This window comes from Sceloporus occidentalis, unplaced genomic scaffold (assembly GCF_023333645.1).
Source record: "Sceloporus occidentalis isolate IW3139 unplaced genomic scaffold, rSceOcc1.0.p SCAF_9, whole genome shotgun sequence".
NCBI lineage: Eukaryota > Metazoa > Chordata > Lepidosauria > Squamata > Phrynosomatidae > Sceloporus > Sceloporus occidentalis.
The window spans coordinates 46,127,609-46,150,915 of record NW_028316989.1 but is presented as its reverse complement, the minus strand read 5'-3'; the positions used below and the strand labels follow the sequence as shown (position 1 = coordinate 46,150,915).

Sequence of the window (23,307 nt, the reverse complement as noted above, 5' to 3'; positions counted from 1 at the left end):
GGAGATCAGGGCAGCTCTGAGGTCAGGATATGTCAGATTGCTCCTGGAGTTTTCTGGCTCATGCAAACATCTCAATAGTGGCCAAAATCTGCTGCCTGAGAAAGTTCTTTGCGTTTCCTCATGGTAGTGCTAACCATGGAAACCAAAAATGTTATGTGATAGATTGTGCATTATCATCATTGTCATCATCAACATCATCATCATCATCATCATCATCACATAGATCAAATATCATAATAATCCTCTGTATGTGTGTGTGTGTGCCTTCAAGTCTCCTGTTGACTCATGGCGACTCCATGAATTTCATAAGGTCTCCTTAGGCAAGGAATACTCCGAAGTAGTTTTGTCAGGTCCTTCCTCTGAAATATAGCCTACAGCACCTGGCATTCATTGGTGGTCTCCCATCCAAGTACTAACTGGGACTCACCCTGCTTAGCTTCCAAGATCAGACAGGATCTGGTGACTTTAGAATATTTAGGCTGTGTCTTATATTGTGTGCATTTGTGCCTTCCAGTCATCTGTTGATTTATGGAGACCCAATGAATTTCATAGAGTTCCAGTAGGCAATGAATACACAGAGGGGGCTTTCCCAGTTTCTTCCTCTGCAATACAGTCTACAGTACCTGATATTCATCCGATCCAAGTACTAACCAGGGCTCACCATGCTCAGCTTCCAAGATCGGACAGGATCTGTTGCTGTTGTTAGGCTTCACCGTTTCTCTAATGAACAGGAAAGATCATTGACAGAGTTTCCCAGATCGTGAACTTCTACTCACCCGACCCAAGGTGCCGCAAGAGTTTTTATGCAAGTTACACAAAAGCAGAACAGCCCACGCTGCAATCTTTAGAGTGATTTCTAAGCAGGTGGCTCGCTTGCCACTGAGAACATCCTGGTATGCTACAGTGATCTGAACGCGAGCAACAGAGAGGCAGATTCGCCCACTGCATCTTATAAATATATGGCATTTAGGCATCATTGAAGTGTGGAGGAGAGGGGGAATCCTCTTTTATTTTATTTTACTTTTAACTGGTCCTTTCATCCAAATAATCAAGAATATCAAATCATTTCGTAGCTGGAAAGCTGGGGTTCCACAACAGCAGTGGCAACCATCCTCTGAACAAATCTTGCCAATAAAACCCCATGATAGAAACGTCAGGAAGAAACTCTTCTAGAACTGGGCCACGTAGCCCAAAAAACCCACAAAAAACTATGAATGCCAGCCATGAAAGCTTTCGCTTTCTAATTAATTTTCAACATTTTAATGTCTTTAAGTGGCTTTTCTTCTCCGGTTTTATGACATTCTCTTAGGGAAAAGTAGGGAGCTACAAGTATCTCATGGAGTAACTTCACAAGTGTCACAACATGCTAACAACAATGACTTACTTTTCACACGTGACGAGTAAACAGAACAAATCGCTTTTGAAAAAGTAATTTTCCAAGCCCTGGATTCGAATCCTCCCTGTCTCGCACTAATTATTACCTCTCTCACACATTCCCAGGGAGAAAGAAAGGCCTGCGTTCTGGCTCTCAAATACCACCATCTCAAACTTTGTCTCCATCTTCCCTTCAAGAACCCTCCAACCTGTTCCTTGGTTTGTGTAAAAAGATCTGAGTGACCTTATTGTAGGTGGCAAGTTTAAATGTGCCATATTAATAACTTCTTATCTGAGACAAATTAAGTCCTTGTGTGTCAAAAGCACTCCGCTCTGGATTACCTACAAGAGAAGTATTTATTGAATAAATGTTAGATCCAATTTCATTTTAATGTGATTGACAGGCGGCTTTGGCCTTTGCAAATAAGATGGAAAAAAAACCCACTCAAACCTGCAACTGCATTGCAACTTTACACCTAACTTGTCTACTCCTATTATAGTCTCCTTAAAAAGAGGAGAGAGGGGATATTGAAAGGAGTTTGGTAGCAAGTAGGACTGGGTTGTTGTTTCCCCCCCCCCCCCCTTATTCTTATTCTGAAGAGCAAGAGGAGAGATAGAAAGCACCACCAGGAAAGGGGAAAAAAAGGGAAAGCCTGGCATTCAGCCTAAAGAGAAATCATTGAAACAAATTAATCCTATGCTGTTTAAATTGACATGGTAATCCATCATCAGCAAAGCAAACTCTGAAAGCAATCTAGAATCTGCAGTCTTCTTTCACCGCCCCTGAAGGCACAAAGCAGATAGGAGAGAAGGAAGGAGGGGAGAATGAAATATCATAGAAATTATATATATATATATATATATATATATATATATATATATATTCATTCTAGTGTTTCTCAATACCATCCTAATGTAATGACCTTCAGCTGTCCTAAAATTTACTTGTATAATGTTAAGTGCTCTGACACAGGCATTCAGTGGCCAGTGGAGACAAAGGGGTGGTCGAAGAACATCTGGATATGTCTACAGCTGGACTCACAACAAACTTCCTGCATAGTAGGGGAATGGACTGGATTGCCCTAGAACAGTGGTTCTTAACCTTCCTAATGCCGCGACCCTTTAATACAGTTCCTCATTTTATGGTGACCCTCAACCAATGGTCTCGGTTCATAAGGTCATAGGAAATAAGTGTTTTCCAATGGTGTTAGGTGACCCCGTGAAAGGGTCATTTGACCCCCAAAGGGGTTGCAACCCACAGGTTGAGAATCGCTTCCCTAGACGGACCCTTCCAGCTCTAGGATTCTATGATGGAGGCATTCTTTCGGTGTTCTCATTATTGTTGTATGTGTGGCTATAAGGATGTAGCCAGATGCTCTTACTCTACCATCCTCTGCTCTCCAACAGCCAAAAAATGGCTCCTCAGCATGAGACATGCATAGCTGGAAGTAACTGAAGCTAATTTAAATAATTTAATTTACAGGGATGTTTGACTTCCGGTTGTTTAACACAGTGGTGTTTCTCTTGCCTCCAGACATAAGTTACTTCCCTTCCAGAAAAAAAGAGGAGGAAGAAGAAGAAGGAAGACAAAGCGAAGGAGGAGGAGGAGGAGGAGAAATCTTAGTACTTTTTCCATTCGGTGGCCAAGATCTGTAGCAATACAGCCGTCAAAATCGACAAATTAATTGTCGATTGTAGCTGGGATGTATATCTCTATCGTTTTCATTTTTGCAAGCAAGGACGAATAATTTTACCCAGATGTCTCCTCATTATGAGAAAGTCATTCAAAACTTCGCAGTTTTCAAAGTTGTCCATACACTCCAGTTCTGGCATTGGCAATCCCAGTTATTCCTCTGCTATCCCACTTTCTCCGCTGCTTTGAAAATGTCCTGGTTTCTCTCTTCTTCTCCTGCTTTCCTCTTACTTCAGCTGCTGAAGACTGAGGTCAAGTAGTTTATACCAATTAAAACAGCAAAGAAGAGAGGAAAGGAAAAAGTGCAGTCTTTCTTGCTTGTGGTTGAGTAAGTGTTGTTGTTTTCCCAAGCTTTCCCAAACTCAGAAAATACATTCCGGGGTTTCCTTGTATAAAATAGGAATGCATCTTGTGAATCCTTCTCCATCAACAGCATTTGTCCTCTTGTTGCTTGGCTGCACGATTTTGACCACACTCTGGTGGTGCCTTACCATGCATGTCCTGGGTTACATTTGTGAAATGTTGGCAGACATGCCATTCACAGTTTGGGACATAGTCCATGCAAATATTGCACTTTTTAAAACATTCTGCACAAAAAGCAGCAGTCTCTGTGCATCAGAACATGAAAGGCCTTCTTTATTCTCATGGACCATCCCACTCTTCATATGCGCTGCATAACCCACATATCCATCACAAGCTCCATGTGATAGGACCAGGGTACCTGAAGTCCTGTGTGTCCCCATGGTTAGGAACAGACCTACCATTAGGCAGAAGATACTTAGCCAGTATCTCAGTTTGTGGGACACCGAAGGCAAACTGTATGGCTCACACTCATAGCTCTGTCTACTTCTGTTAGGCAAAAGATGGTGCCTCATTGCCCCATAAACCAGCCTACTGCCCTGACCTGCAGTGGAGGATATAAAGGTTAATCCTTCACTGATAGTGAAATCAGATTCAAAATGTGTTGTTGTTGTTTTGCTACCAAGGGCATGTCTGTATGGGCCAGAATACTCCTGGAGCAGCCCAAAGAATTCTGGCCGTGAAGCTGCTCCAAAGTCCTCCCCATTATCTGGCATTTTGGATGGCTGTTCACATGCATGTCTCACTGTGCCACTTGCCATTGCTGCTGGTGGCATGGGTTGCTTCCTCTGAGACCAAAAATGAGGTGCCCAGTGTCACCCTTGTTCTGACATTGGGTGAAGTGACTCATGCCAGGGGCAGCTGTACCAGTGCGGCCCATTGTAAACTGGAGTCGCTTCTTAGGGCGCCAAATTTTCATGGAAGATCCAGAGCAAAAGGTGAGTTTTCTAAATCCGTGTTAAGGGCAGGTTGGGCCCTGAACTGGCTGTACATCATCTGTTCGGTTTGCACCAGGATCAGGGATTGGGCCCTGTGCCATCCTGACTGATCTCTATGAGGATGAGGGGAGGAGGTGTTATTTGGCTGATGCAGATATGGCCCAAATACAACTATGACTTCTGGTGACCCTATGAATGAGATACTTCCATGAATCATAGTCACCAGCAGCCCTGCTCAGCAAGAGGACTCATTGGAAAAGATTCAACATACTTCAACAGCATTGGAGTAAGAAGTTGGCTTTCATACAAAACTGAGGTCCTCTTTTGTTTGTCTTGGGCAGCAATATATCTTTGGTTGGTCCTCACGGCACACAAACTTGCCTGATCTTTCATAGCTTCTTCAGAAGCTTCCAACTTCTAAAGTAAGATGGACAACATTCAAGAAGAATATTGACTGTCATATCAGTTCATATCAATTTGCTTTCTGTTATTCCTTGATTTGCCGATCCGTTTAGCTTTTATTGTGACTGTATGTTATTTGTTAGGCATGCTCTGAATTGCTATGATTCAGCAGTTAGCTGTTTTTTCTTTTGAATAAAAGGAAAGGAAAGGAAAGGAAAGGAAGGAAGGAAGGAAGGAAGGAAGGAAGGAAGGAAGGAAGGAAGAGAGGAGGAAGGGTTATATGTGGGCTCAAAAAAGCAATGCAACACAGAAGTTAGAATCTCTCTGTTCCAAACACTTGCAAAACCCTCCTTGTAAACTCCCATCTATTGTGAGTAAAGCTGTAGGTAGGCATTTCTGTCAAGGAATAAATTTATTAAGACCAACAAAAAGAAAAGATACATAATCTTTTTTGCAGAGCCAGAGCGGTGTAATGGTTTGAGCATCAAACTATACTTTGGAGACCAGGCTTTGAACCCATGGAAACCCGCTGGCTGACCTTTGGCAAGTCACACTCTCTCAGCCTCAAAGGAAGGCAAAAGCAAACCCTTTCTGAACAAATCTTAACAAGAAAACCTCATGAGAGGTTCGCCTTAGGGTCGCCATAAGGAAGACCTGATCTGAAGGCACACAACAACACAACAAAGCTAAGGAAATGGTTGACGCTTTACTGCCAACGGCAAAAGAGATTTAAAAGCCCATAATACAAGCCATGCTCAGCATATGCCCAGTTTTGGTTTAAAAGGGATATGGTTCCTTCTGTTTTGCAGAAATGCTTCGGTTCTTCTATCAAAGTAGCATGGCTGCTGAGCTGAAACTTATCATCATTTGAAAAAGTATATTTTTATAAAAATAATAATAATAATTAAAAATAATAATAAAAGCTGCTCTCTCTGCCCTTTTATCTCTAGCCTCTGTTTTAAAAGCAGCCACGTTCTGAGATTCTGCCGCTGAGCGTTTTATCCATTTCCCCTCGGACATGCAAAAGAAAAACTGAAATGTGAAAACGCAAAGACTTACAAAGGACAAAATTCAGATGGAAGGAGCCAAAATTATTAAACATTGTGGCCGCACTACCAGTGCGCATTTGCAATATGAAAAACGTGTTGCTTTCTAGTCGTGGAAATAATAATAAGGAAAATAAATGGGTCCAGGGTTTATTTTTAAAAACTACACACTGCTCAGCATCTTCCTGACATCTTCCAACAGAATCTGGGCATTTCTATTGCATAACTGTACAAAACATGGCCATCACTGCAAAACAAGTGAAGGGTTGTTGTTTTCTTAAGTCTTCGACATTCATGAACAGGGTCTGATAGCAGGCTGAACTCAGCATTTTCTTTAATGACACAGTGCTTGCAAGACTAAGGAACCCGGGATTAAACCTCAAACAAGCAACTAAACAAGCGTCTTGCAAAAGCATACAGAGGCAGCAACAGAACAACAAGAAGTTTGCATGGCATTCGAACTGAATTCACCAATAATGAGTGAACTATTCCCAAACTACATACATCAAACTTATTATTTCTGTCTTATTTCAGTGTTCAAAGTGTGAACCTATCAGCAGAACATGTCAACAATTTATTGCATTTGGCTCAAAATATTTTGTTCCTGTTTAGCTTGACTTGAAAATCACTAGAAACCAACATTTTCTATGTCTAAACAAACAGTTTTCTTCAACATGGCTTTAGCTAACCGAGGTCTTATGGTCCAACCACTTTTTCTCCCTGAGTTGCTATAACTGCTTAAACCTTTAAAGAAAGAAGACTTGAAATGAGGAACGAACATGCTTTGCAAGACTGGCTTTTGAAACTCAAGACTGTGGGGTTTCCTTACAAAGGATCCAAATTTTCCCAAAGGTCTACTAATGTATATCTCTTGCTTCCATCGGTAGGATGTTTGCAAGAGACCTTCCCATGGGTTATTTTCTAATGTAGGGTTTCTCAAAAGATTGTGATTTGGGGGGGAAATGAACTTTTTTTTAGTTGTAGATATAATAATTTCTATGCAGGGGGTTCCCTAAAACTTAAAAATCATTGCAAGGGCCCCTCCAGGGTTAAAACAGAAAGGCTATTCCAACTGAATAAGTAGGTCTCTGGGATCTAAAATACCAACTAAAGCTATGAAACAGTAGTTTGGGGGAGTTTTCATTAATGGAGTTGTTTTACTAGATTGTGTGCACGCTTTAATGGGAATATTGGTTTAGCTGACGGACTAATTAACTAAAACAGACGACTTTTCATCTGTAGGGTTGCAAATTAAAGATACTATATGTTTGTTTTGGAGCCTGTTTTGCAGCACGGATGATGACAGGATACCAAAAGAAATCTTAGAAGAGGAAGAAATATGGAGATGTGGATTGTCCGCGATTCTGTGCGATTTCAGGAGGTCCTAAGAAAGACATTGGCTGAGTGTGTGTTTCGAAATATTGAGTTGTAATTTCACTTCCATTTCGATTCAGTGTCTGAAAAGGAGGCCCCTGATGACTTCGGAGACCGGGGATAATATGCCAGTCTATTCCATTGATCGATCAATTAATTGGCAAAAAAAGGGCAGCTGATTAATTGACTCAAAAAGTCTTTAATTGGTTGGCAGCGTTCTGGGAAGGGATATGCATGGATATAGCTAAATTAAGCTAATGGGGATAGGAGCAAGTTCGTAAGTGTTTTAAAAGAAGTGGACGCACGCCTCCAGATGAAGAGTATCAGAAACTTTTCCCCCTTCATTCTGTTTTTGCACAGATATCTTTACAGATATCTGAAAAGAGATATCATCCCCATTCAATTTAGCCCAGTCAAAGCAGGGATCTTAAAGGAGAAGATTGATTTGTGTCTTTATTATTATTATTATTATTATTATTATTATTAATACTTATGATTAATACTTTTCAGTGCTAAATTTAATACTGGGAACAGAAAAGCATATGGAGAAAAGAAAAGGGAACAAGTGAGATATTAAACATGTTAGGTCTCCTCCTTGAGACATAAATCTGATCATTGCTCTGAGAGCTCTTCCTCATTCATTTTAGGTGTCCCCTTCTTAGAGAAAGAAATGAGAACATAATGATAATGACAAGGTTGTTAATACATAGTGGATCTGGGATTGCTGTTTTCAGACGGTCAGCTATATATCCCTGTGTGCTCTGGAGGTTTCGTATATGGGCTTCTCCCCATAGGACCATTAAAGGTCTGCAGCGTGATCCAAATGCCATGCCTTTGTTTAGGCAAGGCTTAACGTCAGGCCTAGGAAATAATAAAACGGTCCATTGAATTCAGCTGAGTTCCTTTTTCCTGAGCATCCGCTCCTAATGTTGACGCATCTGGGGGAATCGCAAGGAATTATACTTTCAAAACTCTTTTTTGTTGTTGTTTTAAAAAAACATATTTTTTCCATATTTGATTTTATGCTTTGGAGCAATTGTGTCCCTTAATAAGGGATTTTGCTGCCTGAGAAAAAAAGAAATAAGAAGTGACCGTAAACATTTAATGGCCAATATTTCACTGCCATCATGAGTTTTAAAAAACTGAACTCACTAAACTTGCTTGATTTTCCAAATTGGCATAAAAAGACCACCAAAAAAAGAAGATAAAATGAAACAATGGATAAATGAAACCATTGGAGTAATTGGAATTAATTCATTGAAACAAAATGTCTGTGTCAAAGGGAGGAAACGATCCATACAATCTGACTGTATCTTTTAACATATATGGCCCTCATTTCCCCCAATATATTTACATTATGATTCTTTGCAGTTGGGTTTCTTTCACGCTTTTGTCAGTCAGGAAAGGAAACCATGAAAACAGTTCTTCTAGGAGGCTTTAAGGAGTTGGATTGATTGATTTTAGCACAGTGAATTTGGTCTTCCATTCCTTTAATGAAATGGGTATCAAGGCATTGCTTCAGAAAACTGAACTGAAATTAAAATATTCCAATGGAAGGACTGAAAGCTGGAAAACATACCGTTTCCATACATTTTATTAATGGGAAGGGGAGATAAACAGTTAAAAGGCTTGAAATGTTGCAGAAAATTAGCATCTGAAAGTCAGGTGTGTATCATTTCTTCCCCTCAAGACAACGATCTTTTTAGGAACTAAGGTTTCCTTATGGGGAAAAAACATGGCATCTTTAGCTGCATCTGCTCAAATAAGAGATGGCCTTTGCTTCTTTTCCATTGCTACTAGTCTTCTTTTCCAGAATATTTAAATTGAAAATGGACACTACACAAAAAGGAGGAAGAAACAGACATTGTTTTGTATTGTGCCACCTTTGTCTTGTAACGCGGCTATTTGTGCGCATGGGGGTGTGTGCGTGTGCACACGCATCCATACTGTTTGGCCATGCATTTTATATGCGTACGCATGCATGGTGCATATGCATTGCCACAAATGAAGGTACTTGCATCTCTACAGTGTTATTATATGTGCCCAGAATTGTACACAGGGACTATTTGACACCTTGATTCATTACATGGTAGAGGTGTATTAATTGACACTTGATCAATAAATTAATTGATTACACTACCGATCAGCTTTCTGAAATAAATTAGCAAATATCCAACATGAAATTTGGAGTATTTGGGCAAATGTGTGTGTTGCATGCACCTGTATTGGGGAACCAATGCAACCTTTGTGCGATGGAAGGAATACCCTTAAAAACCAGATATGATCATAACTTCTTTTTAGAGTACCATCACTAAGCGCAAACCTCTTCCTTTCACATCTCTCCACTGTGTTTCTCCTTCTTCCAGTTCCAAATTAACATCCCAATTTCCAAAATTGGGATGCAAGAAGGAAACCCCTTGAAAGGCAGTATTGCCTCGTCCAAGGTTGCAACTTTGGTGCAACTACTTCCAAGTAAATAATGCATAGGGAAAGCATCTGAAGACCCATCATCCACACTTTATTGAGAGGTTAAACATCGGAAGGTGGCTTAACATTCTGCTTTAAGGTGAAAAGACTCGACTAATTGATTACAGAACCTATCAGAAATAAATCAATATCTCTGAAATAAAGCCTATCCAACATGGACAAATATGTGGGTGCATAACTGGAATGAGGACCAGGTTTTGCAAATGGGAGGGAAGCTCCAAATTTGATCCCAATTTTCTCCCTTCAGTTTTTCTACCCCTTTTCCTTGACTGCATTTAAAACTGGGTTTCTCTCCCGATCATTCACACCTCCTTCTTCTAACCCACCTTGAAATTAATGTCAGGGCTGCAGGAGTTAATGAAACTTGGCTCTTCCCTGACCTTTTGAGTCAGAGTCTTCCCTATCTCCAATCTCAAGAATTAGGCAAAAAGGTTATAAGATTAGTTGAGGGGGTTGAGGGTCCCTCCCTGCCCTTTGCCTTACACTTAAACATATTGCTCTAATCATGTTTTAGTGGGATGGTTGGTTTTCTTTCCCTCTTTAAAAGGCAATATGATGCTCAGTTATCTAGTTCCTTCTGAATCTAGCTTTTTTGCACCGGAGACTGGCAGCAGTTAAACCAAGAAGCCAACATTTTCAACCAAGGGTGCTGCAAAACAACATCGGGGTGTCCCTAATAACATCCCAAAGCCAGATAAATGTCTCTTGCTCCCCAAAATAGAGTCTGTTGGTTTGTATAGAGAGAAGGGGTTGAGGTCCAGTTTGGACCAAGGTCCAAAAATGGCACTGAAAGACTTTCTCTCCAAATTCCAGCCAAGGAGGCAGTAGGTTGAGCCACTGCATTTTGGAAAACTAAAAGGTTACACAGGGGTTTAAAAGGCTTGTTTTCAGCTTTCTCTGTCCAGCCTCCAGACTCTACTACCTGTCCTTCCCTTCTTGCATAAAGACACAGTTCAGGACACCAATTATTTCATTACTACTACTACTATTGTTGTTGTTGTTGTTGTTATTTAGTCATGCATTATTATGAACTATTAATCATTTACATTATTATTATTATCATGTAATGCATAATTATTAATAATTCCCCATTTATATTATTATTATTTAATGCATAAGTATTAATAACTAGCCATTTAGTTTATGCTTATGATTATTGTCTAATGCATTGTTAATAATAATTAGTCATTTATATTACCATTATATTTATTATTATTTAATGCATTATTATGAATAATTAGCAATTTACATTATGATTATTATCTAATGCATTATTATCAACAGTCATTTGTTTTATTATTATTATTATGTAATGCAGTATTATTAACAATTAGCCATTTATTTTATTATTATTATTTAATGCATTATTATTGATAGTCATTTATGTTACTATTATTGTCATTATTATGTAATGCATTATTATTATTAATTAGCCATTTAGATTATGATTATTATTTAATGCATTATTATTAATAGTCATTTATGTTACTATTATTGTCATTATTATGTAATGCATTATTAGTAACAATTAGCCATTTAGATTATCATAATGATTATTGTGTAATGCATTATTAATAACAATTAGTCATTCATTTTACTATTGTTATTATGCAATGCATTATTAGTAATACTTAGTCATTTATATTATCATTATTATTATTGTGTAATGCATTATTCATAACGATTAATATTATTATTGTTATTATTATGTAATGCATTATTAGCAATAATTATCCATTAGATTATGAATGTTATGCAATGCATTAATATTCATAGTCATTTATATTACAATTATTGCCACTATTACTTAATGCACTATTGGTAATGATTAGTCATTTATATTACTGTTATTGTTATTATTTACAATGCATTGCAATTAATAATTTGTCATTTGTATTGCTGTTACTATTATTAATATTATGTATTGTATTGTCAATAATAATAATTATCAGTTTTCACTACATTTATTAATATCGTTATGAAATGCATTATGATTAATAATTAGGCATTTATACTACTATTATTAGTATGCATTTTGAGGATGCTTGGCTAAGGTGATGGATAGATAGATAGATAGATAGATATACAGAAATGTATTAATTCTATTTCTGACTGTGGCATCTTTAGGATCTGCTCTCTTTTTGGTTGATTTTCCTATTTATTCACCCAGTCTTCATCTTCTGCCCACCCCATAAATCAGCTGATCCCAGAAACCTCCTTCTGTTGTTATTGTTATTGTTGTTGTTGTGTGCCTTCAAGCCATTCCTGACTTACGAGGGCCCTAAGGAGAACCTATCAGGGGATATTTTTCCTTCCCTTTGGCAAGACTCCTTCGGTTTGGGAGGCTCGCCCTTGCCTTCCCCTGAGGCTGAGAGAGTGTGACCCAGAGGGTTTCGTGGCTGGGTCAGGATTCGAACCCTGGACTCCGGAATCCAATGTTATTTTGAAGGAGAGAAAAGTTCACGTGTTCAGCTTTCAAGGTTTTCAAGCTTTCTCTCCTCCTCCAAAAGGAGAAAAAGAACAACAAAAGGAGAAGTGCCTAGTGGTCAGGGATTTCCCTTTACACATATCTCCTAAAATCACCAATATGTGTGTGTGTGTGTGTGTGTGTGTGTGGATAGCTCTGTCTCTCTCTCACATACATACAAATACACACACTATACACACACACACACACACACACACACACTATACACACACACACACACACACTTTCCATCCTGGAGTCTCTTACAGCAATCCACCCCAGTTCCTTTATTCCACCCTAAATCTGCCATAATAAACACACTTTTCATTCCCAATTTGGAACAACAGAAGCGAAGGGAGGGAGGAATTAAACCGAAGTAAACTTCTGTTGGAAAGGCTGTGGTTGCCTTGCTTTTTGGCCACTTGGGCTCCTCTGCCTTTTTATTCTGTGGAGGCAAGGGAGCCGGATCGTCCCCTTTTATCCCAGCTCCACCTGAAACTAAAAAGTGTATCTGGATAGATGGAGAAGGCAATGATAGATGCACACCTACATGGGCACCAAAATGGTGTCTCTCACACACACACACAACTCACACACACAATGAGAGAGAGTGTGTGAGATGTAGAGAAATACTGCTGGGGTCGCTCACACAAATATATAGCTTTTCACACCTGTATAGAGTATCTTTGTGTTAAAGAAAGAGAGAGAAACACAGAGTGCTAGAGTTTCTCTCTCTCTCTCTCTCTCTCTCTCTCTCTCACACACACACACACACACACAGAGATACACAGAAATACACTTAGCTTGCTCACTCTTTTGCACACCCAAATGTAGCTTTGTGTGTGTGTCACACACCCAGAAAGAGAAATGCAACTTGTTATAGATCTCTCCCACTCATACACACTCACATACACAGAAATACAACTCCTTTCCTCCCTCTCTCAAACACACAGGAGAATACAATTCTCTCTCCATCTCCTACACACAGAGAGACACACACAGACCCACAAGTCCAGGGCCAGAGAGAAATCTAGCCAGCTTGCTCTGTCATATAAACAGATAGACACACTCGATTCGGGGCTAGTCCTCCTTGGAGTAGCTCCGTTCAACCGAAGGGAGTTCCCTTTGACTCGCCCTCGGATGGCTCTACTCTCGGAGGGATTCCTGAACAGAAAGGCCACCTGGGAACACACAAACACAACTCCTCACACACACACACACACACACCTCCAGCTCTAAGGTCATCCAAAAGGAAGCCCAGCAGCTCCCTTTGCAAAAACCTTTTGCAAAACCTGGGAAGGCGCCTGTCTCTGTGCATTCATCCCTCTTCCCTGGGTTTTGGTTTTGCATTTCTTGATACGCAAGGAATGAAATCCAACGTTTCCCCTTCAAGGCGGGATCGACCCGATCTCTAAGGCTTTGGAGGCTCTCCTTCCAAGGCGATCTCTCTCTCTATCCCCCCTTCTCTATCTCCTTCTCCTCCTTTTTCTTCTCCTCCTTCTTGCCACTCCAGAGGAGCCCCTAATCGCTCCGTATCGATTTCGCTAACTCTTTTCATCCCGCTGAAGACACATCTGAAAACGCTGCTGCCCGGGATCTGCTCTTTATTTTATAAACACTAATAAAATGATTTAGCTCCTCGCTTCTCTCCTCTTCTCTTATCTCTCCACCCCCCCCCTCTTTTCTTTTCCTTTACTTCTCTTTCCCACGCCCTCCATCACTCTCCTGGCAGTGAAGGGAGGAAAGGAAAAGGAAAGAAAATGAAAGATAAAAGAAAAGAGGAAGGAGGAAAAGAGGAAAGGAAAGGAAAGGGGAAGGGAGAAGAAGGGAAAGGGAAAGGGATAGGGAAAAGCAAAGGGAAGTGAAGGGAAGGGAGGAAAAAGCAAAGAAAAAGGAAGAGAAAGGGAAAGAAGAAGAGAAAGGGAATGGAAGAGAGGTGGAAGGGAAGAAAAGAGCAGGGGAAGGGAAGAGAATGAGAAAGGGAAAGGGAAGAAAACAGAAGAGAAGAGAAAGGGGAGGGGAGGGAAGAAAAAAGGAAGAGAAGGGAAGAGGAAGGAAGAGGAAGAGAAGGGAAGGGAAAAGAAGGGAAGGGAAAAGTGAAAGGGAAAAAAAGGAGAAGAGGAATGAATGGGAAAGAGAAAGGGAAGGGAAGAAAAAAGGGAGAGAAAAGGAAGAGAAGAGAATAGAAAGGGAAGGAAAGGGAAAGGGAAAGGAAGGAAGGAAGGAAGGAAGGGAAGAGAAGAGAAAGGGAAGAGAAGAGAAATATAAGATAAGAGAAAGAGAAGGGAAAGAAAGAAAGAAAGAAAGAAAGAAAGAAAGAAAGAAAGAGAAAGGAAGAGAAGAAGAGAGGGAGAGGAATCATTGGGGTCACCTGGCTATTTGCGGGTGGCGGGTAAATATTTAGCCGGACCAATCGATCCAGCCCCATGGCATCGGGGGCAAAGGGGGTCGTCCAAGCAAGGAAAGCCTCCTGAGGACGAAACAGGGGTCTCCTTCATGCCCCCCTCCCCTGCCAAAGGGCCAGTTTGTGCAGAAGGGAGGGGGTCTCCTCGGGAGTAAGGCTGGCTGCTTCCCCCGCTAAACTCCGAGGGATTCTCTGTTGAAATAGGGCGAAAGTGGCTGAAGTCTGCGAGATTGAAGGGGGGAAGCCTGTCCTCTCCTGGGTCGGGTTTGTTTTGGGTGGGGTAAGGGATCATCAGGACTCTTTGTATCCAAACTCCTACTCGGCAGCATGGGTCCGGGCTCACGTGCCATTTGTCCACGTGAAAGTGACATTTGCGGGTCCTCTCTGGCTGCAAAGCTGAAGCCCTGTTTGGTGGTCCGTTCACACGAGAGTCCTGACCCTTTCTCTCTGGTTTAGCCTTCTCTATTGGTGCGACAACCAACTACAATTCCCAGGATTCCTCTACCAGTGAGCCAGGGAAGTTAACACGGTCTCAAACCGGATTATTTCCGCAGTGCGGGTGTAGCCTATAGGTGACTCTTTCCCTTGCTTTCAAATAGTCCTGAGGCAAGAAAAGAATGGCAGCAAAACACGAATCGGCAAGGCCAGGATTTCAGTATGGCATATACACACACAACCATATAGACACGTGTTTGTCCACAGAGAGGGGATTTCTCCCATCCTGGGCGCTGAAAACAAATCCTTATAGGGAAATAATGCGACTTTTGGGGGGAGTTTTATGGCAAGGTTTGGGAGTTTCTCATACCTTCGTGTATCTTGTTCCAAAAGTCTCCGGGGGGGAAAAGTCGTGTGAAGCGGACCCAAATGGGAAACTGTGAGGAAACTGTGAGGAAAAAAGAAAGCAAACCTTATTGCAACCTTACACGAAAGTGAAGACTTGTTCCTAGACACGGGTCTGCAGCCTTCAAATTCCTGGCAGAATCGGGGCCACACAGGGCTGCGTCCAGACTGCAGAAATAATCCGGCTTGAGACCACTTTAATTGCCTTTGCTGAATGGTAGGGAATTCTGGAAAGTGTAGTTTTATGAGACATTAGAGCCTTCTCTGGTGCTACAGAAACAATGCGGTTTTGGATCGCTTTAACTGGCCTGGGAAGTGGAGTTTGTTGGGGGTAACGAAGCTCTTTGAGAGAGAAGGCTAAATGTCTCACGAAGTTACAGATCCCAGAATTCCATAGCACTGGACCATGGCAGGTTTCCAAGTGGGTTATTCCTGCAGTGCGGATGCAACCTTAAGAGGGGAAAGAAAGACATCGAAATCGGCCTCACTCCATTGCAGAAATTGTAGTTTATTGTGGCCCCAGAACAACCCCACAAAGAAGGCTCAATGTCTCCCAGAACTACAGTTCCCAGAATCCCCTAGCATTGAGCCAGGGCAGTTCAATGGTCTCAAACTGAATTATTTCCGCAGTGGGTTTAGGACCATCAGTGAAACGGTCTGAAACCGGGTTATTTCGGCAGTCTGGATGCATTAGTAGAAACACTGCAAAAATATTGTTGTGTGTCTTTCCAATAAATCCAGGCACTGGATCTCCCAAAATGACAGACGCGTGTCTGATCAAACATAAAGAAGGTGATCATCTAGAACAAAAATAACTATTCTTCCATCCTTCCCATTCTTCAAAAGAGGTTTTGGGTTTTGTTTTGCATAGGAATAATTCCTCTTTCTATCTGAGTTTGCGACCTCGTGTGAACGCTTCATTCCTGAACACACGTGTCTGTTGTGCTCTATAGTCGTGTGAGTGCTCTCTCTGTGTGTGTTTCTTTCAATCCAGGTAAAATAGAAGGTGGAAAATCTGTATTTATCATGTCTTCTTTTAAAGGAAAAGAAATAAGGGGTCTCTTTCTGCTCAGGTCTGGATATTTAAATCCATTATTATTATTATCATCATCATCATCATCATCATTATGTAAGGGACACTTTTTTGTTGCTCTGCAGAAGGGAAGGGGGGATGAAAGAGGAAGAGATAGAAAGAGACAGAAAGAAGGAAGGAGGTCTATCTTTCCACGAATGCAATCCCTGAACTGTCGTCCCTTGACCAGCCGCATCCAACAATTTAATTAGAGCACTTTCTGGCCTGAGAAAGAAGGGTGTCGGAGGGGTGTGCTTGTGTCTTTGTGTCTTTGTGTGTGTGTGGAATCTGCCCAGCATTGATTGTCTTCGGGGGAAGACAGGCCCGAAACGTCGCAGAAGTTTGTCCCCTTGAAAGAGCACCTAGATCCCCGCCATTGAAAGGCGCTGATCCGAAAAGACAGAAGGGACAAGGGAAGAAATCGATTGCCCAGGACCTTCTCCGTCCCTTTCACACCATTCAATGACACACACACACCACACACACACACACACAGCCTGCTCCCACTGTTCCTCCGAAGACAAAACCACAGCTCCTTGGAAGATTTTTAAAAAAAGAAAGAGGAGGAGGAAGAAAAAAGAGGAAGAAAAGGAGGAGGAGGAGAGGAAGAAGAAAAAGAGGAGGAAAAAGAAGAATTGGAAGAAAAGGAGAGGAGGAGAAGGAAGGAGAGAAGAAGGAAGAGGGAGAAGAGGAGGAAGAGGAAAAAAGGAGAGGAGGAGGAAGAAGAAAAGGAAGAAGAAGAAAACGAAAGGAGGAGGAAAAAGAGGAAGAGGAAAAAGAAGGAGGAGGGAGAAGAAGAGGAAGAAAAGGAGAAAGAAAAGGAGGAAGAGGAAGAGGAGAGGAGTAGGGAAAAGAGAAAGAGAGAGGGGAAGAAGAAGAGGAGGAGAAGGAGAAAGAAGAGGGGGAGGAAGAAGAAAAGAAGAGGAGGAGGAAGAGGAAGAAGAGGAAGAAGAAGAAGCAAAGGAGAAAGAAGAGGGGGAGGAAAAGGAGGAGGAGGAGGAGGAAGAAGAAAAAGAGGAGGAGGAGGAGGAGAGAAGAGGAATTTAGAAAAGACTCCCAGGTTATTCTGACGTTACTGAGCTTCAAAGGGTCGTTGAATGAAGGGGGACGAAATCAGATTAAGGCTTTCTTCAGTTGCAAAAGTGACAAGAGGGACTCAGGCAAAGCAAGAGAGGGTCGCCTTTATTTTTCCCAGCGAGGTTAAGATTTATGGAGGGTGGGTTTGGGGGGTGTTAGGACAATCCCTCCCTTCTGATGCAACTGATGCATTTCGGCTCCTAACTCCGGTCCAAGTCTGGAAAGGCTGAGAGAGTGTGACTGGATGGGGAGGAAGAGAGGAGAGGCTGAAAGAGGGCATCCTCTCTCTCCTTTTCTCCCATCTGGCTTTTTAGGTCTTCTTTCTCCATTAGCTTTCTGGGCAGAGTTAGGAGAAGGGTTGGTGGTGGTCCCTCTTGGAGACATGGCTCCATTATATTCCTAAAGGAATGAGATGCTATTACAGTTCCCATATGCAAGTCACACTCTCTCAGCCTCAGAGGATGGCAATGGCAAACCCCCCTTTCTGGATAAACTTGTCAGTCAAAACCTATGACAGGGTCACCATTAAAAAATATGACTGGGAGGCACACCACAACAAACTAACAATTCCCATCCTCTCATAACAAGAAAGGCTCAGGAGGAGGCAAACCTATGACATGTACCATAATTTAACATTGCATTAAATTGGCAGCCATCTGGGAAGGCTACTTGGAACACCTTGAGGACTAGCAACCTCTCTCTCTCTCTTGGGTTTCCTCTTGGAAAAACAAGGAGGAAAAAATACAAGGAGCTGAAGGACTTCAAAGGAAAACATTGAGCTGAAGGTTATTTCCATCAGTACCTCCATCTCCATAATTAACTCTCCTGGGAGATGTTCTCCAAAGTTGTAAGAAGGAGTCATAGTTTATATGCCTCTAATCTTAAGGTATGATGAACCAATGGAGATGACCAATGGTCATCTTTATTCCTCCTGATCAATCCCTTGACCTCTCTTTCTTCCCTCTTCTAAAACATACCTCCAAAAAGTCCACCTTCCAGCCCCTTCTCCATTGAGTTTTGAACCATTGTCTGAAGGTGGTCCAAACCCATCTCTCCATTTCATCCTTCCTGGGAAAACCTCCCACTAAGGCTCTTTAAACTGGCCCAGTAAAGATGCTGGAAAGACCTTCCAGTCCTAGAAAGTTTGGAGAGGAAGAAATGAATAAAAGAGAGATCTCTTTTGCTGTCCTCCTCCACGGTCCTTTGGCCACCTGAGAATGGCACCTTGCCACCAAAGGCTTTATGGCTGTTATTATTATTATTATTAATATTATTATTATTATTATTAAAAAAGCAAACACAGAGAAACAAAAAGAAAGGGAGAGAAGGAAGGGAAGAGAAAAAGGATACCTGGATGAATCACACAAACACAAACACACACAAGATGAGGACTCACTTCTGGACATAACAAGTCAAAGCGACCTTCCAAAGATTGGGATGCTTCTGCCTCTCCATTCAATGACCCCCTCTATGTTTATGATGTGTGTTGTGTGTGTGTGTGTTTGTGTGTGTGAAGTTACCTCTTAAACACACACAAACACATACCCATAACAACAATAATAATAATAATAATAATAATAATAATAATAATAATAATGAGGAGGAGGAGGAGGAGGAGGAGGAGGAGGAGGAGTGCCCCAAGAATTGAGAGAAAAATGGGGGGGTCCCTTTGCACCAGAGAGGAAGGAAAGAGCAGAGAGAGAAGAGGAAGGGAGGAAGACACTTCAAACATTATTATTATTATTATTATTATTATTATTATTATTATTATTATTATTATTATTTCCCAGTGGAGCTGCTTTCTTTCCCAGCTTCTCCCTCCCCCCCAAAATAAAATTATATAGGGCTCCGATTTGTTTCTAAGTGTTACTCTACAAGCAGCTTTTCCCTCTCTGTGTCTCTCTGTCTCTCTTCCTCTTTCCCTCTCCCTGGCTCCTCTCCTTCCCTCTCTCTTTCTCTCCCTCCCCACTTTCCCCTCGGAGGGAGGGCTGTGCTCCAGTGTGTGTGTGTGTGTTGTGTGTGTGTGTGTGTGTGTGTGTGTTTCCAAACTCTCCCCTTTCCCAGTCCCAAACAAGGTGCAACCAGGCTCCCTTTCCTTCTAAGGAAAGGAGAAGAGCTCGGTTTCTCCTACCTTCCCATTTTGATGGGGGGCTCTTTCAACCCACCCCCCTTTTTTCCTTAAAGACATCTATCCCTCCTTTGCTTTCAAAAAATACCCCCCCTCCCACCCTCCCCAGGGACCCTTTAAACTTACAGTGTGCATCTATAGATATTCCAATATATCTATACATTGCTATTATTAATAGCATTATTATTACTATTACTATTACTATTATTATTATTATTTCCCCCCTCCCCTTCCGTAAAGCTTCGAGCTAATAATATACACACAGAGAGGGAGGGGGGACACACAAAACATTTCTTTGCCGATTTCTCTCTCTCTCTCTCTTTTATTATTCCTTTTTCCTTCCCTCTCTCACACCCCTCCGCCTCCTCCACTCTTTCTCCTTTTTTTTTGCCTCCTTTCCTTTCTTTCTTTTTAAAAAAAGAAAGAAAAAACCCAGTTTGCACAATCGCTTTTGAGATAAAACACCCAAGAAGATACGTTTCCATTGCCTTCAAGGGGGGAATTCCTTCCTTCCTTCCTTTTCTTTTCATCCCTCCTTTGGTCCCTATTAATCTATCTCTAATATCATAGTTTCGAACCAAAAAGCTTCCTTTTCCCTTTTTGCTCTCGGCTGCCCCAACTCCAGAAGAAGATGCAAGCGATTTGGGATCTTGAGCAAGGCAAATATGCTTTGGGTATGTTTTAATTCTCTCTCTCTTTTTAAAATATCCCTCTTTCTTTCTTTCTTTATTGCGATGCTGTTTGGGATTTATTGGGGGGGGGGGTTCTTCTCCTTTCTCTTTCTTTCCTCATTTCCAAGTTTCGTAGCATAAAAAGGAAAGAGCTGGGATCCTCATAAAGGCAGTCAATGGGGAAAGTTAAGTTTCCAAACTGGGGAAGGGGGGGCAAAGGAAAGAAATCTGGGAAACTTTTCTTAACCCCCCCCCAAAAAAAATCTGCCTTTGGAGGATCGAAAAATAGGGGGGGGGGAATAAAAAGACAATCTATTCGGGTTTCGGGTGGAGGTTTGCGGATTTGGATGCAAAAACTTTGGATCGAGATGCATGGTGTTTGGGGGGGCATGTTGTGGGAGTGGAATGGGGGGTGTCTGTCCCTCTATAAAGCCCCCCCTTTACTTGTCCTGGATCTCTATGAAGCCACCCCCGGTTGTCCTAACCCTACTTTCTAAACCCGGCACTATAACTATACTACAAACCCTACAAACATCTCAGGAATGGCTTGAAGTGGGGGGGGGGGTGTCGGGGGGATGAAATGGAGTTCTATAAACCTCTTTAAACTGGGGTTTTTTGGGGGGGCTGTAAAAGGATCAACCTCCTGGCATTTGTAGCCACGTGCTTGACGAAAGATCGCTGCCGAAACTGCATGGGTTTCCTTCCTAGTAGATCTCTATTGATCCCCATTTTATTCCCCTTTTCTTCCCCCCTCCCCCCCCCCCCTTTTTAAAGGAAATAATTTGGTCTTGGAGGTTCAAAGTTGGGGTACTCACCGGTGCCAGTCCGGGTTGCGGGTGCCAGGTTTGGAGGGGGTCTCTTCCTTTTATTGTTATTAATTATTGATTATTATTAATATTAATACTGTTGTTATTATTGGTCGTCGGGAGGCAGTGTCGCGTGGAAGGGACTTCGCCAAAGTGGCGTGGAAAAGCTCGTGGCTTCCACACACTCTCTCTCACACACACTCACACACTCACACAGGGCTGGGAAAGGAGGGGGGAATGCCCTAACCCACCACCCCACATCTCACCCTTCCCTAAAGCACACACACACACGCACACACAAGCACAAGCACACCCTTCTTGCAAGCAGCTTTGCCACTTTCCCAGCCAGCTGGGCTGAAGCTGCAAGAATTAATCAGGATACACACACACACATGTATATGTGTGTGTGTGTATTAAAACACACACATGCACAAGCACACACACCCCTTTCTTGCAAGCAGCTTCTCCACTTTTCTAGCTGCAAGAATTCATCAGAATATATATATATATATATATATATATATACACACACACACACACACCACACATATAAGCAAACACACACATGCACACACACACACACACACTTTTTTTTTGCAAGCAGCTTTGCCACTTTTCCAGCTTGCTGGGTTGAAGTTGCAAGAATTAATCTCTCTGTGTGTGTGTGTGTGTGTGTGTGTGTGTGTGTGTGTATATATATCTCACATGGACAAGCCCCTACTCTCTTGCAGGCAGCTTTGCCACTTTGCTGGGTTCTTGAAGCTGCAAGAATGGAGAATATATATATATATATATATATATATATATATATATATATCTGGGGCAGAAGACTGATGTCGCCTCTCTCAACGCCCCCCCAACAGCCCACCCCACCTCTCCCCCAAGTTCCTTTCCCTTTAAGACCAGCTTTTCTTTGAAAGTTCTGGAATATCTATCTATCTATCTATCTATCTATAATCTGCCGATTCCGAGGCCGCAGACAGACTTTCGCTAGGGGGCAGACGCATACTGTATTTCTGCAGTCTTCCAGCTTGGCTTTCCTTTTCTCTTTCCAACCCCCCAAGAGCAGTTTTATACTCCAAATCCCCCCCCCCCCTTCCTTTTCTCTCTCTCTCTTTCTCTCTTTTCTCTGGCTTGCTCCTTCCTTAGCATATGTTCTAATTTAGCCCTGTACATTTGTTTTCAGAGGGCCCAACTCTGACAGCCCCTGGTGAGACTCAAAGTACCACAAGCCAGTGGTTTTATATATATATGAGACATAGAAAGTGGAAAGTTCAGGGTCCCACAAGGAAGGAGGCCTTCTGCCCCCCCCCCTTCATTCAAAAGAATGGGGCAAAAGAAAGAAAGAAAGAAAGAAAGAAAGAAAGAAAGAAAGAATTGACAACAGCACCCAGAGAATCTGTTGGGTCTTCCCCAGTTTAACCCAATGCCTTTTCCCTCCCAATGAATCCCCAAATGGTTTAGACTGGTCTAAACCTTGCCTACAAAGCCATTTAAAAAAGCCAGGAAGAATCAGACTTTAAATAGAAAAGAAGTCTCTTGTTATCACTAAAAAGAGAACGAAAGGGACCGATGCATCCACTGCCTTGGCATCTAATTCTGCAGACTATATTCTGGGCTTGGTTTTTGTTTTTCGTCCCTCTGTTTTAAGAGACCTCGCTTCCCAAGGCTTCTCCACCTGCTTTGCAAAATAAAGGGGGATGCTATGCTCACAGAGAAAGGTTGCTGCTCCTTCCTCTCTCTCTCTCTCTCTCTCTCTCTCTCTCTCTCCTCCAGAAGTTACACAAAGGAGCACCTACTTGCAGAGCAAGTAGGGAAGGAAGGAAGGAAGGAAGGAAGGAAGGAAGGAAGGAAGGAAGGAAGGAGGGAGGGAGAGAGAGAGAGGAAGGAAGGAAGGAAGGAAGGAAGGAAGGAAGGAAGGAAAGAAAGAAAAGGAGTAAAGAAAGAAGGAAAGCAAAACAAGGAAGGAAGGAAGGAAGGAAGGAAGGAAGGAATCCGTCGGAGAACCTTCCTCTTCCCTATGAAGCTGTGGGTTATATCTCCATCTCTATTCCTCTCTCTGTGTATACAATAAATAGTTGCACACAGGCAACCGAGGTACACACAAATAACACCCTTCGGCCAGAGACTTCTGTTAAACTCCCTCCTAGTATTTGATCATTTATTGA

The 23,307-nt window shown here is 42.0% G+C and overlaps 1 protein-coding gene and 1 long non-coding RNA gene across 2 annotated transcripts in view; one reads left to right on the top strand and one right to left on the bottom strand.

Annotated features, from left to right (window-relative positions):
* Nucleotides 1-657: 657 nt before the first annotated feature.
* On the bottom strand, nt 658-21,526 carry LOC149307449 (uncharacterized). Its single transcript, XR_016282392.1, has 3 exons — nt 21,149-21,526; nt 15,351-15,428; nt 658-720 (listed from the first exon to the last, which is right to left on the bottom strand). It is a non-coding gene; the product is annotated as an uncharacterized LOC149307449 (long non-coding RNA).
* The window catches only part of LOC149307448 (COUP transcription factor 2), a 32,404-nt gene continuing 28,989 nt past the window's right edge, over nt 19,893-23,307 (top strand). The window contains exon 1 of the mRNA XM_089539188.1: nt 19,893-20,336. Coding sequence (XP_089395314.1) covers nt 20,294-20,336 — 43 coding nt within the window. The 5' untranslated portion in view covers nt 19,893-20,293. The remainder of the gene's footprint in view (nt 20,337-23,307) is intronic.